Source organism: Plectropomus leopardus, chromosome 8 (assembly GCF_008729295.1).
Source record: "Plectropomus leopardus isolate mb chromosome 8, YSFRI_Pleo_2.0, whole genome shotgun sequence".
Taxonomy (NCBI): domain Eukaryota; kingdom Metazoa; phylum Chordata; class Actinopteri; order Perciformes; family Serranidae; genus Plectropomus; species Plectropomus leopardus.
Window position 1 is genome coordinate 5,803,552 of NC_056470.1, and position 14,282 is coordinate 5,817,833.

At 39.1% G+C, this 14,282-nt stretch overlaps 1 protein-coding gene across 1 annotated transcript; it reads left to right on the forward strand.

The window, feature by feature from the left end:
- Positions 1-1,005: 1,005 nt before the first annotated feature.
- vwa1 (von Willebrand factor A domain containing 1) lies at positions 1,006-14,282 on the forward strand. Its single transcript, XM_042492479.1, has 6 exons — positions 1,006-1,396; positions 5,813-6,370; positions 8,341-8,667; positions 9,924-10,199; positions 11,058-11,333; positions 13,280-14,282. Exons 1-6 carry the CDS (start codon positions 1,312-1,314, stop codon positions 13,306-13,308), a joined length of 1,551 nt encoding a protein of 516 aa, XP_042348413.1. The 5' UTR covers positions 1,006-1,311; the 3' UTR covers positions 13,309-14,282.

Sequence of the window (14,282 nt, forward strand, 5' to 3'; positions counted from 1 at the left end):
GATTTGCTCAAATACAGTACTCAATTTGAAGTACTTATACTTTACTTAAGTATTTTTTTATTTTATACTTCTTTATACATGTAAATTCTTTACAATATTTATCTGACAGCTAAAGTCACTTTGCAGATTAAAGGTGCCCTTTGTAGTTTTTTACCACTAGGGGTGCTAGTAGCTTCCCTTTTTGTTTGTCTCCATGCATGTGTCCAAGGATGCACATGAATACTTACATAGTTGACTTGACACACATTCCTACCAGTGCTTTCAAAGCATTTCACTGATGTACAGCTGGCAGTAAGGGTCAAGAAATGCAGATACACATCAAAAAGGCTGTTAAGAGAAATGTAAATAACACAAAAAAGTTAAAAAAAAAAAAAAATTAAAAAAAACAGCCAAAAAAAAAAAGAAAGAAGGAATGCATTCCCAGACCATTAGGACACACAATATTTTTTTTTAAATAACACTGAATGTAAACAGAAACTCCACTCAGCACCCTTAAGATTTTGAATGTATGATTTATGTATATGAAAAATCATTTTTTAACATTACGCACCTAATATAAATTATTAGTTTTATCACTTAAACCAGCCAATACTAAATAAACCAGTAAAAATGGTCTCATTAAATATGGTACAACATTCCAACCAGTTGGAAACATTGGTATTTGTGGCAGACAAATAAGGGTACTTTGTTTCAAAATTTTAGAGCTGTAACACAGAAATTTAATTACACATGTTGAAATAAAATGTGTTACAACCATCTCCGGTCTCCCCTACTGTAACTATTTTTACTCTGTTTTCTTACAAGATTGGGCATATGTCAATAACCATATGTAAATATTAAAAACCCTTACTTGGACCCTCAGAGACAATGTTCTTATTTTTTTGAACATTGTGTTTGTTTTTATTGGAAGAAATGAGCTTAGGCAAACAAGAGTTTTATTTTGAAAGTCGTTCCAGGAAAGCTTGTATTTACTGTGCGCGCACTTGATACTCGTGCCTTGAGCGCGAGCGAAGCGCATTTGACGAGGAGCGTCCAGACTTTGCGCACACGGACTGAAGTTTTGAGTTTAGTTTCAGCTTTACTTCCAGCGCCTCCAATTACCGACTGGTCTACCATGTCCAACAAAGAAGAAAGACAGGAAGCCAAATAAAAGGCCGGACTGGATGTGACTCATGAGAATTATGCTTCTGACTGTAATTTACTGAGTGGGAGCGCGCTCCTCCGGGCTGTGGTGGATATATGGTTGACTCAAGAACCCGTAACATTCGTGTTATACTTTGCTTCGAGGGAACTTAACTCATAACTGTTGTGATGGAGAGAAACATGTTTTTCACTTGGATGCTGTTGTGTGTGCTCGTGCGGCCCACGGTTACACAGAACCCCGCACCTGAAGGAGGTAAGCTCCCCCAGATGGATATGGACACAAGTGATCTTATAGAATCCATTTTTAAAATCATTATTTTAGGAAAACTTGCCAGAAGTTGATTTGGAGTCGATGAATTCGAGCATACAAAGTATAAAATGAAATCAAACTCAATATCTGTATTTTATTTTGTTTTTTTTAAGTAAATTTTAATGCATTGGTGGCACATAATATGAGATGCAATGACTTTTCATTAGATGCTGCTGGAGGAGGTGGGGGGCTGCTGTATGGGCTCAGGGAGGATCAGGGTGGGGTTGATACTACACCCGTGTTCTCAGTGAAATGGCACCACTCCAGGTATTGGATTGTCAGTTGATAAAATCCCACAGCCTGGGGCAGTGGTTCCCAAAACGATGGGGGCACATGCAGGGACCACCCAGGCGGCCTGAGAAAGGCTTCAAGTGCTCCCCATAAACACAAAAAAGGGCTAAATTCCCAGATTATTGTCAACTGATGAAATCCCTTGGCATTACAAGCAGTGATGTCCAAGAGAAGGACAAAGCAGTCCCCAGATCGACTGAGAAATAGTTACAGTTTAATTATTATGTCATTAATTTAAGTAATAATAAAATGAGAAGAGAAAACTGAGAGCAAGAATGACTGCAGTTTTAGTTTTCCACATCTATGATAATAATATCAATGATAAAAATATGAGGGCCACCAAGAAATACTAAAATCTCTCTTTATTTCCACACTGATGTAGAGGTGAGGCACTCCTCAGTGAGTTTTTAGGCTGATATTAATATATCTCTGTAACTGTTATCAATTCTAATCAGAGTCACCAAAGTGACAAAACAAATGTTATCAGCTGGTATCACAGCAGTTCCTAAGTACATTCAGCACCCAAGGCAAGCTTCCCAGCCCCACCCTGCAAAAACTATGCTTTTTTACAAGAGATACATTGAAATCAACACAAATGAACAACATAGACACACAAACAATAACACAAATAACAAACAGCAGGGTTTCCCACACATTAATTTATTTATGGCAGCATATTACGATTCAAACATCTGCCACCTGGACAATTTTATATTACGTTGTACATTGCACTGGTTGCACAGAGTGTGCTCTGGGCACAGAAGGAGCAGTTGAACGCCAGGCACAGTAAAAGCAAAACTTAACTGTTAATTAAAAGTTTTCTTTCACCACTCACCTCTGCAGCAGCTGCTTCTCTTAGCCATCAATCTGATCTAATCAGCTCTGAATGCTGCTGCGCTGCATTCACAGATTTTTAAATACATCCGAATTTAGAGAGGGGACACATTTTTTTTTTTTTTGTAAGGGACACATTCATATGATTAACAACAACATTTTTAAACATCTCCACCAGCACACTGACGTCTTCTGTAGGAAACACTAAATTTGTAACAGTTTGTAGAATCTGGTCTTCTTTTTCCTTTATTTGTATTGTGCCCCATAGGCTTTCACCTTTTCATTTTCTCTTACTATGATGATCACTCTCTGACAAACACATAAAGATGAGCTGCATTGCCATGACTAGAGGTGATACCCCTAATACAGATACACCATTAGCATTCGATCTTTGGCTCATTTTCCCTCATGTTCCATTTTTTAGTGCTTAAATAACAAACAAAAACAACTGGGCGGCCGCCTGTGTTTCCTATAGGTAGCTCCTCCACCACGGTGCCTTTACACCCTGCAGTAAATTTCATGACCATGAAGCGTCTGAGAGGCTAAACTTGGTGGTGACACCGAGGAGTCTGTCAGTGAGAGCGGCTCTTTCTGACTGTGTTAACATAGCAGTGAGTGAGATGCTATGTCACTTTGCTATTTCCATTAATAGGGACCTGATGCGACTGAACCAACATAGCGAACAGTAATTGGGCTTTTTATAAGTGCACTTGCTGACATTACTGTCAACCTTGTATGACATAGAGCTTACACAATCCCACAGCCACAGAAAGTCACTCGATGTATGGATAATTCTGGGTAAATTAAAGATAATTAAGGATCAAGAATGGTATTTGACTGTTGTATTCTTTACTGGATGGCTGTTTTGATTGGTTGTCTGGCTTTATAACCTGTTCTGGACATGAAACGCTTAAAATTCCTCTAATCTTAAGCAGCACACCACATGCTTATATTTGTGGTTTTCATCTTTATGCTACATTTCCGTACATCCATCCAGCTCACAAAACCTGTGTTATTCAGGTCTGTTTATGCACGTTTCAGTTAGACGCTCCCATGTGTTCAGCAGTTTGCAGACCCCCTCTGCTCCCGTACTGTTTTACTTGGACCACATGAGGTTTTTACACTTCATTTTTCCACCCTCACATCACCCAAGCGCTGGTCGTCCCTCAAAAAGTCCGACTTATTTTGCGATTGAAAGCTACAGACTGCATTTAAACACTAAAGATAAACAGTGTCCAGACGTCAACATGTGGTTTTTAGATAAAGGCATACCTGCACACAGGTAGAGGTGGGGAGGGGGCCTGCGATATGGAGCGGCCCCCTCGTTCCAAAGTCCAAACAACAAGACAGATGTAAGGAATTCTTTCGGCTGATGGAGAGAAAGGCAGTCTGCATGTGTGTGTACATGTTTGATTGGTGTGTGTATACATGCCTCGCGGCCTTCTCAGCTTTCAACACCACTGAGTCTTATCAACACCTCATGTCATGTGTTAGGCAGTGAAATTTAAAAAAGGAAAATGAGAGTTTCTGAAGGTGTCAGGGTGTTTGAGTCGATGCTGTAATTGCAGTCTTACTAAACCTTTGAAACCTGAAGCAACATCACTTTTCAATCCGTGCTTTCAAACACCTTTCACAGGTATTTAAATGTTTGAACCTGAAGCAAATTCGTGCTATTTATTTCAAAAACATGGGGAAGAAAGGCTATGAGGAACTTGGTAATTATTAGTTAAGGAAATTGTTTTTTGTTTGTTTGGTTTTTTTTTTAAAAAAGGGAGGGAAAATTTGTTAGGAAAAAAACAAGGGCAAAACTACACTTAAAATGATCATAATTACATTTTTAAAATTATTTTTCAGAAGGAATCATTTCGAAGCACTTTCCAAATCTTGTTTGTTTGTTTTTCCCCCTTTTTCTCCATTTTTGTTTGTTTTTGTTTGACTTTTTTGAGTGTTTGTTTGTTTGTTTTTTTAACCCTTTGAAACCTGAAGAAATTGTCTTGATTTCTTGCAAAAACATGGAAAGAAGGCAATGAGCAACAAAAGAAGAAATTACCCTGAAATTAGCAAGAAATTTTTAAAAAATCTACTTAAAAACAAATAAAAAATAACAAAAAAGAAACAAACAAACAAAAGGAAAAGAAATGACAAAAAACAAAAAAAACACAAACAAGGAAAACAAGACTTGGAAAGAGTTCTGAAAAGTGTTTCATACTTCTGTAACATAGTAATGATAAATATCATTTTCACGCTAATATGCTTAGAGGTAAAAGGTTTAAATACTTGTGAAAGGCGTCACAAGAAAAGTGATGCAGCTCCAGGTTTCAAAGGGTTAAACTAACTTTCAGGGAGTTTTCTTGTACTTTTTACTAATTTCTTGCAAATTTTGCGGTCATTTCTCCTTTCATAGCTCATTTCCTTCTTCCTGTGTTTTATAAAGTCATCAAGATAATTATCTCAGGTTCCGGAGTTAAACTGTAGTAACCTAGAGGCAGCCGAAGGGCTCCATCTCTCAATATATCTCTCACACATTTATTTTCTTTTCTCTTAACCTCTGCTCTCAGATTTTAACAGTGGGCGTTTTTTTTTTGGACGGCTGCACAATCTGCAACTAAATATTGCTTTTAGATGCTGTCTCTATTACGGCTGCTTCTTTTGTTTCTCCCTCTGCTCTGTATATGGCCATCCAACATTCCTCCTCGTCTCTGGCATGGAACTGCGAGCACCCCACCTCACCCTCGTCAGCCCCACTCCTCTCCATTTAACGCCTTTTATTTCATCTTGTCCCACCTCCTCTCTACTCACTCTCTCTGTGCAGCTAAAACCCAGCAGCTACTGTTTTCTCCCCCCTCCTCCTGTCTTTTGCTCTTGGCATTTGCTTTTAACTGGTCCTCTGTTACGAAATATGGAAAACTTTGGGGGGAAAAAATTCACTCTTTGGCTCAGTGCTTGAAAGCCTTTTATCTGTTGTCAGCCTCTGAAGTTATCGCATTATTTTGTATTTCCTCTGTTTGTTTTGATTTCTACTTATCTTCAATATCATTTCTTGCTCCTGCTTTCATGTCGATAATGTAAAAGTTTTGTGTTGTTCCAAGAAAGCGGAGGGAGATTCCAAATGTGTGTGTGCTGGTGAGGCAGGAGAGGGAACCTGTGGAAAAGTAAAGTAAAAAAGGAATCACAGAGGGAGTTCTCACATTATTTTGAACTTTTGATTTGCATATTTTTCTTTTTTCTCCACAGTGCTGAACTGCTGCGAGGGTGACATTCTCTTCTTATTGGATTCGTCAGGGAGTGTATCCTCCTATGAGCACTCCCGCATGCTCTCCTTCTTGTCTGAGCTCCTCCTCCCCTTCTCCCTGGGAGAAGACCAGGTGAGGGTAGCACTTCTCCAGGTGGGCACCCAACCACGCCTTGAGTTTGGCTTTAATGCCCATAACACCCAGAGCAGCCTTCAGGGAGCTTTGAGGGGCACCAAACCTCTCAGGGGGGACACCAACACAGTGGGGGCACTAAAAATGGCAAAGGAGTGGGTGCTGAGACCTGGGGCAGCAGATGGGGCCCGGGCAGGGCTCCCCAGAGTGCTGGTGTGGTTGACGGATGGGGTGAAACCAGGCGATGTGATTGGACCAATGGCTGAGCTGCGGGAGGAGGGTGTGGCTGTGCTGGTGGTCTCCACTGGGCATGGCAACTATCAGGTGTTGAGGCAGGTGGTGACTCCACCCGTGGAGAGCCACCTACACTTTGTGGACATCGATGATATGAGTATCATCACAGAGGACCTGCGGGACGCCATTATTGGTGAGTACGGTGTGGGTTTGTTCAAAATATTTGAAGCCAAAATGTGCCACCAAAATAATTATTGATTTTAAGTGTTTAATAATATTCAGATAATAATCTGTGAATTTATGTTTCACAAATTTAAAAGTGGAATCACAAAAGAATACTTAGATTTCATTTTTCTTTATTCAGTTTATCAATAGGCGGATTTCCATTAACCCTCAAACTGAATATGAGATACCCCTAATGGAAACACGTCAGTTTCATGCGCTACACTTCTCCAAGGACGCTTTCCCACCATATGTCCTGCTGACATATGAGTGCAGTGTGAAGTATAAGTGATTAGCAAGCCAGTGGGATACACACATAAGTACTTGCATGTACTAACATGCAAGCGTGGCTGGACTGTCTTCCTTAACAAAAAACAGATAAGCTCAGATCACAAAACAGAAGGATGTTAGCTGTTCAGGATGTTTTCTGCTATATCAGTGTTCTGACTTTTGTATACAACTCATTTAAATGAAAAAGACCCCTCTTTAAATATAATGAAACAGAAATTATGGTTAAGCAGTGGGGGTTTAACAATAAATGGTATATTTGTGTCATTACTTCCATCCAGACACACCTCCTTCCTTAACGCTCAAACAGTGCTAAAAAGAAAACAGACCCCAGGCCCCCGAACTGTTTCAAACCAAAATCTGAACTGTGCCAGACTTTGTGATATCATCAAATATCACATTGTTGTCCAAAAAATCATTATACTATCCAGTTGCGATAAAACTTGTGATTTACATCCCTATTAAGCAGGATGGAAGTCAACTGTGTGATGGAACAGAAGTATTTTATTACTCATTTAGAGGAAGAAGAAATACAATTATTAATCGTAAATGTAATGATTTTATTTACTTTTTCATTTTCACTGCAACATTTAATGCAAATATCAATCATCAATTCAGAATTCTTTCCTTAAATTTATCAATTTATTAAAGCAGAACTTGGCAGTATTTTTATATCAATAATTGATCAATTTACTGTGTCCGAAACCACTCCCTATTTGCCATACACTGCAATATATTTACTGTCTGTCATTTTGTTTGACTGTCCAATTCTGAGAATGTAGTTTATGCTGTAAAATTATATAGTGCCCTTAAGAATTCCCACAATGTAACAAAAAAAAGTAGTAGTGTCCATGATGGCATGGGCTCTACTTTCTGATTGCTAACACTTCCTCAATGCAGTACTCTGCACTTGATAGTCCACCACTCATTCACAGATGTATCACATGTCTCTGTGCTTGTCCCTAATTCCACACATGCTCCTGAAGACAGTGAGACTAAATAGGACGCCAGGACACTGGGAGTGTCCGTGTGCATGTGTAAGAGTCCCTGTAATGAGATAGGACGATCTATTAATGGATTAATGATTCAACTTCCCTTGCGTCCTCCAACATTATTCAAGATATGATACATATACATATACATATACATACACACACACACACACACACACACACACACATATATATATATATATGTATATCAGGAGGTCGGGCACTTCTCTGGCCTGATTAGGTAACCACCATAACACTCACAGGGGACCCCTCAGCAATTATACAGTACGTGCTACAGCTGTAAGACATGATGCATGGTATAAAGAAGGCTTTTACACAGCCAGGAGACACGCATAAGCCTGTGCTTAGTGCTTAAGGATCTGATCGCAGATATCAGTGCTTCTGTGGCATTTGTTATTTTGTTGCAGGGCCTCACTGGGTTGGCTATTTCAAGTTGTCTTATTGCAAGGGCCATGAATGCATCCAGAAACCCAAGTCTGGCTGTCTATGTGGGTGGCTGTCTGCAGCCGAGGCATTTTTAGCACTCTGTCTTCTCCTCTTCCCTGTCACCATCCTTTCTCCATGTCTTTGCACAATTTTAACTTATTTAATTATAATCCTGACAGTAACTTCATTCATCTTTTTTTTTCTGCCCTGATAGAGATCATTCGAGCTGAGCGAATCACCGTCCGTGACGTCTCCACCAACTCAGCTACGCTCCAGTGGCGACCCGTTCTGTCTGGTTTGACTGGCTACTATGAGATTCGCTTTGGTCAGGTTCCGACTGGAGGAGGTGGTGGAGGAGGAGGGACTGGGACCAGTCCGAGCACCGGTGGCAGTCATTACCAGAGAATAACCCAGTCTGCAGATGCCAGCACAGCCCGGCTGACAGGCCTGAATCCTGACACCACCTACACCGCCACACTGACCCCGGAGTCCAATGAACAAGCATTTAACACACTCTCTGTCACCTTCACTACAAAGCCAGGTTGGCATACTTCCTGTTTACACATTGTGTCATAACAACATAATTACTGTGCTCTTACTGTGCCACCTGCTATAAATCTTATCATTGGTCTGGTTAGAGTGCAAGAAGGCAAACATTCACTGGTTCCAACTTCTCAAACTTAAAGGGACAGTTCCACCCCCAAAACAAAAATACACATTTTTTCTCTTATCTGTAGTGCTGTTTATTAGTCCAGAATATTTTGTTGTGGACTGTCTAGTGTTGGAGATATCTGCCTTAACGATGTCTGCCTTCTCTCAAGTATAATGGAACTACGTAGATGACACTCGGCTTGTGGTGAGCAAAACACCAAAAAATGACATTTGAAAAACTAGACAGCAACGTCTCCACAGACCTTGCTGTAAGTAGTTTAAAGTACTAACTATTTTCTGTCTACCAAACTTCACCCATCAACCATATCAATGTCCAAAAGGAAGTGTGCGTCTACTCACTAGTGACAGCACAAAATGTAAACATTAATGGCGTCCTCCTCGGCTGAGGTGTAACGTTCGCCAGCTAAGTGAGCTCACGTGAGCTAGCAGTAGATGCACACTTCCTTCTGTAGTTGGGTAGATTGAAATTAGTTCTTATATGAAACTACTAACAACAAGGTATGTGGATTATCTTGATCAAGATTTCTGTAAAGAGAAATTTCTTTTTAGATTCTTTTTTTTTTGTTTTGGGCTTTGAGTGCTCCCAGCCAAGGGCTATCTAGTTCCATTATACTGGAGAGAAGGCATCTCTACATCTCTCTGTTGGGACTTTTTATGAGCACTATTCACTATTGCTTGATATTTTATTTTAAAATAATGTTGTAATGGTTTAAAAAAATTGCCAATAATCTGGCACAAATTATAGTATAGTGACATTGGAAAGGAGGTTTAAACCAGATTAGATGTTGACCTCTGGCAATGTATTTTTGGCTTTGCTCAAACACAGCAAAGGTACATACAAACAAGTTAAACACTACACACACATAAAAAAAATGCACAAACGTACAATATACAAGTTACAATTGTGCAAACAGGCAGAAAGGAGCAATAAATTATTTAAATAATAAAAGACAGCACATATTACAAAATAGAAGTTTTCCATAATAAAATTATTATTAATTAAGTGTCCAAAGTGTCTCGAACTATTCTCTACTCTTGTTATTAAGTTTTTAGAAAGTTCTCATAATTTTTCTTCATGTTATTTTATACTGAGTCAGTGTTTTTCCCTGTCTCCCCACACTTCAGAGGTGCTGAGCCCAGCTGTGGTAACAGTCTCTGATTCGGGGCAAACCAGCGTTCGGGTGAGCTGGGGTCCTCCTCAGCCGGAGTTGGTCACAAGTTACTACATCGAGTACTCTGCTCTTCCCAGAGGCAAGCTCCACGCTGCCACCGTGAGCCGACTGCAAAACTCCACGCTCCTCAGAGACCTCCAGCCAGATACCACTTACTTGGTCACCATTACTGCCCGGCACACCTCGGGCAAGGAGAAGGCCATGTCTGTCAAAGTGTGCACTCAGGAAGGTGAGCTAAATGAAAGAATGCAGGTAGTGATCAAGGATCCGTTCACTGCAAACTTATCCTAAGCCTGTGCAGCCTAGTCCTCTGTGGGTCTTATATTTCAGATAATTACTATAGTACCATTCAGGTTTGACCACTCCAAGTGCAGTTATGAGCAGCTAGAGGAGCTTGAGCCAGTCCCTCACATTTTTCTACTGTACAAGCATATCTGTTTTTTCCTTTTTATTCATATCCACATTTCTAAAACTCTCTTCTCAGTTCTCTGTACTTCTGATATAAACTCCCACTGACATCTTTTAGGGTCCCTGTTGATCCTTGAAAAGTCTTAAAAAATATTAAATTCATTAATTAAAAAAAATAGAAATAAAATCTTTCTAATCTTTCAAAAGTCTTAAACATGCTCAGACATGAGAAGATTTTATTAATCATTTATCTGACACTGCATTGTAAAGTCTCAAAATAATTGGTAACATCAATTTATTGTTAAATAATTTCAATAAATTCTGTTTGTTAATCCAGTCATAATCTGAATCTAAATAGTGGAATCTCACACGGAGACTGATATTTCCCACTGCAGTCAGTAAACCAAATAGATACTTTTATAATAATATATATGTTCATTGTCTTTCATGTGTTTCACTCTCAAAAGGTTTTTTTTCAACATTTGATGCAGATTATCTAACTTTTTCTTTTCAAAAGTCATGTTTTATGTTACAATAAATATTTAGGCAAAATAAAATTATCCTTTAAGTTTGGTTATTAGAAAGTTGTCCTTAAACTCTGATTCTGAGTGGCATTAAAAAAGTCTTAAATCTTGCCTTAAGCTGCAGGAACCCTGATCTTTGTGGTCTTCTTCTGCAGTGACCCCCGCCCTGGCAGACCTGCAGCTGACCACAGTGGGCAGTGACTCAGTGCAGGTGGACTGGAAGAGCAGCGTAGGTGGTCTGAGGGGCTACTGGCTCACCTGGGAGGGACAGCAAAGCTCCATCGGCGGTCAGCGCTCCTCTTTCTATTTGCCTCCCGACTCTCTGTCAACCCGCCTCACACACCTGCCCCCGGCAACTAGGGTGTGTGTGTCACCCATTTACCGGACGGCGCGAGGAGAGGGCCTGTGCTGCACGGCACAGTTCCATTCAGGTGAGTGGTGACAGGATATGCAACCATTTTACACCATGAAGTGAATTTTTACCTAAGTTTGGTCAGTATTTATAGGAATAGTTTGAAAGTGGGAAATGCACATTCTATCACAGTTTAGAGAGTTTTATGTAATTCTTGTAATTATTTTTTTAAGTCAATTTTCTAATTTTTACTATTTTTACTGGTATCTTTACTTTTTACTCTGACTTTTATCACCACCTGTGTTTTGGTTGTCTAAACTTTGAGCTGCATCCCTTGTCTGAAAACTGCTCTATAAATAAAGTTTATTATTATCAATATTATTTTTAGAGTTTAGAGTTTACTACACAGCACCATGATGAATTTAGCCGAGTTTAGCATAAAATCTAGAAGGAGGGAAAACAGCTAGCGTCTCTTGAATGTCAAAAAATTCTCCTCCCACCAGCATGCCTGAAACACACTAATTAACATATCGTTTTTCAAATCCATATACAATGGTTATAGGCAGAGTTAAGTGGTAGACATTTTTGTTGATAAACAACAAGTAACTTCCTAAAATCTTGTCTGCAGACCCTGCTCAAAAATGCTGGAAGGGTGGATAAGTTGTCATGAAATAGTTAACCAAGCAGTCCTCTGAAATCACATATTCTTGTTTTTACATTTCTGTTTGAGTTTGGATTAAACAACTGAGATACAACCAAATACTGTTTTCTGTGGCAGATTGCTTAACTTTGGAGGGAAAACACGAGCTGTTTCCACTCTAAGCAAAAAGTTAGTCACTCTGGAAAATATGCTTACTCACCTTCTTTCCAAGAGTGACATTAGTAGATTGATATCACTATTACATCAGATGCTAAGCATCTAGTAGAGACTCCAGAAGGTTACTGGCACTGAGCAAGAAATTGTCCAGCGCATAACCACCATAAAACGATGATTTGTCGTTTTAACACTTAATGTTTTGTACAGGGAAAAAAAGCGACAAGACCTGTTAATTAGCAAGCTTTACAGGTGCTGGTAGGAAGATTTTCTTGGACTGTGAACAGTTTTTAGTGTTTTTTTTCTTTCCTTTTTTTTTTTTTTTTTTACCAAAGTAATTATTCTTAAAAAAAACTTTTTAAAAAGTGATCTTTTCATATAAAGAACATTTTGAATGTAATCATGCTGTATAAATATTTTTTTAATGTAAGCTTTTTTTAAAAATATAAATTACATTATTTAAATTTAATCTTGCCATAGGCTATAAAATGACTTTTTTTTTAATGTAATTTTTCATTAAACCATAAAGAAAATCCCATTCACTTCTGTTTATTGTTGGAGTAGACCATTGACTGTGTATAAAGATGAATGCTGTATCTTCATCCCCCCTCCCCCAGTCGTAAGCAGCGCCATTAATCACAAACACACCGATTTCCACACACACACACACCTGCCAATCATGACATCACACCCCCTTTTTATAGCATCAAATAACTAACTAAAACCAAATTTATCAGAAAAACTAACAATTGAACATACAATATAAATGTAATAAAAACTACATAAAATAGCATAAACAATCTTTGTAAAAGAAAATTGGTGTGCACTTTGGGTATTTGGTTTAGCCCATGTCCCATCTGCCACCATAGAGGGGGCGGGATTTATGACCTATACTGCAGCCAGCCACCAGGGGGCGATTAAGATGTTTTGGCTTCACTTTCTGGAGAGCTGTCATGTCATCCATCTTTATTGTACAGTAGCTATAGAAATCACACAGACAGGGTTTTAAAAACCATGTATTCATGTCTGTGCACCACTAGAAGTAATAAAAAAAAGTGTTTGTAATTTCAGTGAACAGACCCTTCAAACTGAGATATGTTTATGTTGAACTGAATGAATTTGTTGTCTGATAGCAGTGCTATTAGATACAAGCAGATTAAAAACATAAAACTTTGACCTTTGCCTTGACGTTTTCTCCCTCTGCCCTTTAGATGCAGTAGCATACGGCTACCAGTCATAGCAGCCACGAGCTGCAAGTGCACCTTACCAAACATGGAGGGACGATGGAGAGATGAATTTTGACTTTCATCCATAATTCTTTTCCGAGCCTCTCCCCTCTGTGGAAATCATCCAGGAGAGATGTGTGGTTTGGCATACTGAGCACTCATGTGGAAGCCATAGACACTTTAGAGTGGTCTGGGACAGTGTGGCCGCATGTTGACGGCTATAATCTGCAACAGAGAGGACGATTTGCTTTTCATTTCTCTTTTTTCTCATCTGGTTTACACCTGTAGTACATGTATAATGTTTCAGTTTAAAGATGTAAGAAAAGATGTTTCTTGGGTCTGTTTTGCAGATACAGAGCAGGGCATGCTGGGAATGTTGGATGTTTTATGTAGCTTGTTTTGGAGAAAGTCTTTGCACCATATGTGGGCCTCATGCCCCAAATCAGCTTTTTTTCCCTCAAATCTTGCTAACACAAAAAAAACATCTGATTTACATTTATAATGAATACTTATGAGTTGTACTTAAGTGACTTCTCTCTCAGCACATGCTTGATATATGTGTGTGCACACTGGAGCGCAACAAGGGAATGTTAACATGAGGGCTTTAATAACAGGATCTTCAGGATCGCTTTGAACTTAGAGAGAGAAATTACGAACAGACCGTCCACATGTTCTGACTGAGATGCTGCATATGATATAAATGTGTGTAACTGAGAGTAGTCTTGTTTTGGTCTCTCCATCATTCATATTTATTAATCAAGAATCATGTAAGTATGATAATTAATAGCGTGCAGTATTTACATACAGGCTGTTTACATATTAAGACTGTTACCTTTTTTTTAAGTGAGTCTCTGCTGCCCCCTACTGAAAGGATCATTACAGGCTTACAACTGATCTCTGACTGGTCATCCTCTCAGAGCAAATGTGTTTAATGTTGGTTTGCCACGTTTGAAATTAAATATGAGCTTGCAATAAAGTCCTTTAATAA

Coding starts and splice junctions, on each gene's coding strand:
- vwa1 (XM_042492479.1), top strand. CDS start 1,312: ATGGAGAGAAACATGTTTTTCACTTGGATGCTGTTGTGTGTGCTCGTG. Junction 6,371..8,340: donor CCTGCGGGACGCCATTATTG/GTGAGTACGGTG, acceptor CTGCCCTGATAG/AGATCATTCGAGCTGAGCGA. Junction 8,668..9,923: donor CACCTTCACTACAAAGCCAG/GTTGGCATACTT, acceptor CCCACACTTCAG/AGGTGCTGAGCCCAGCTGTG.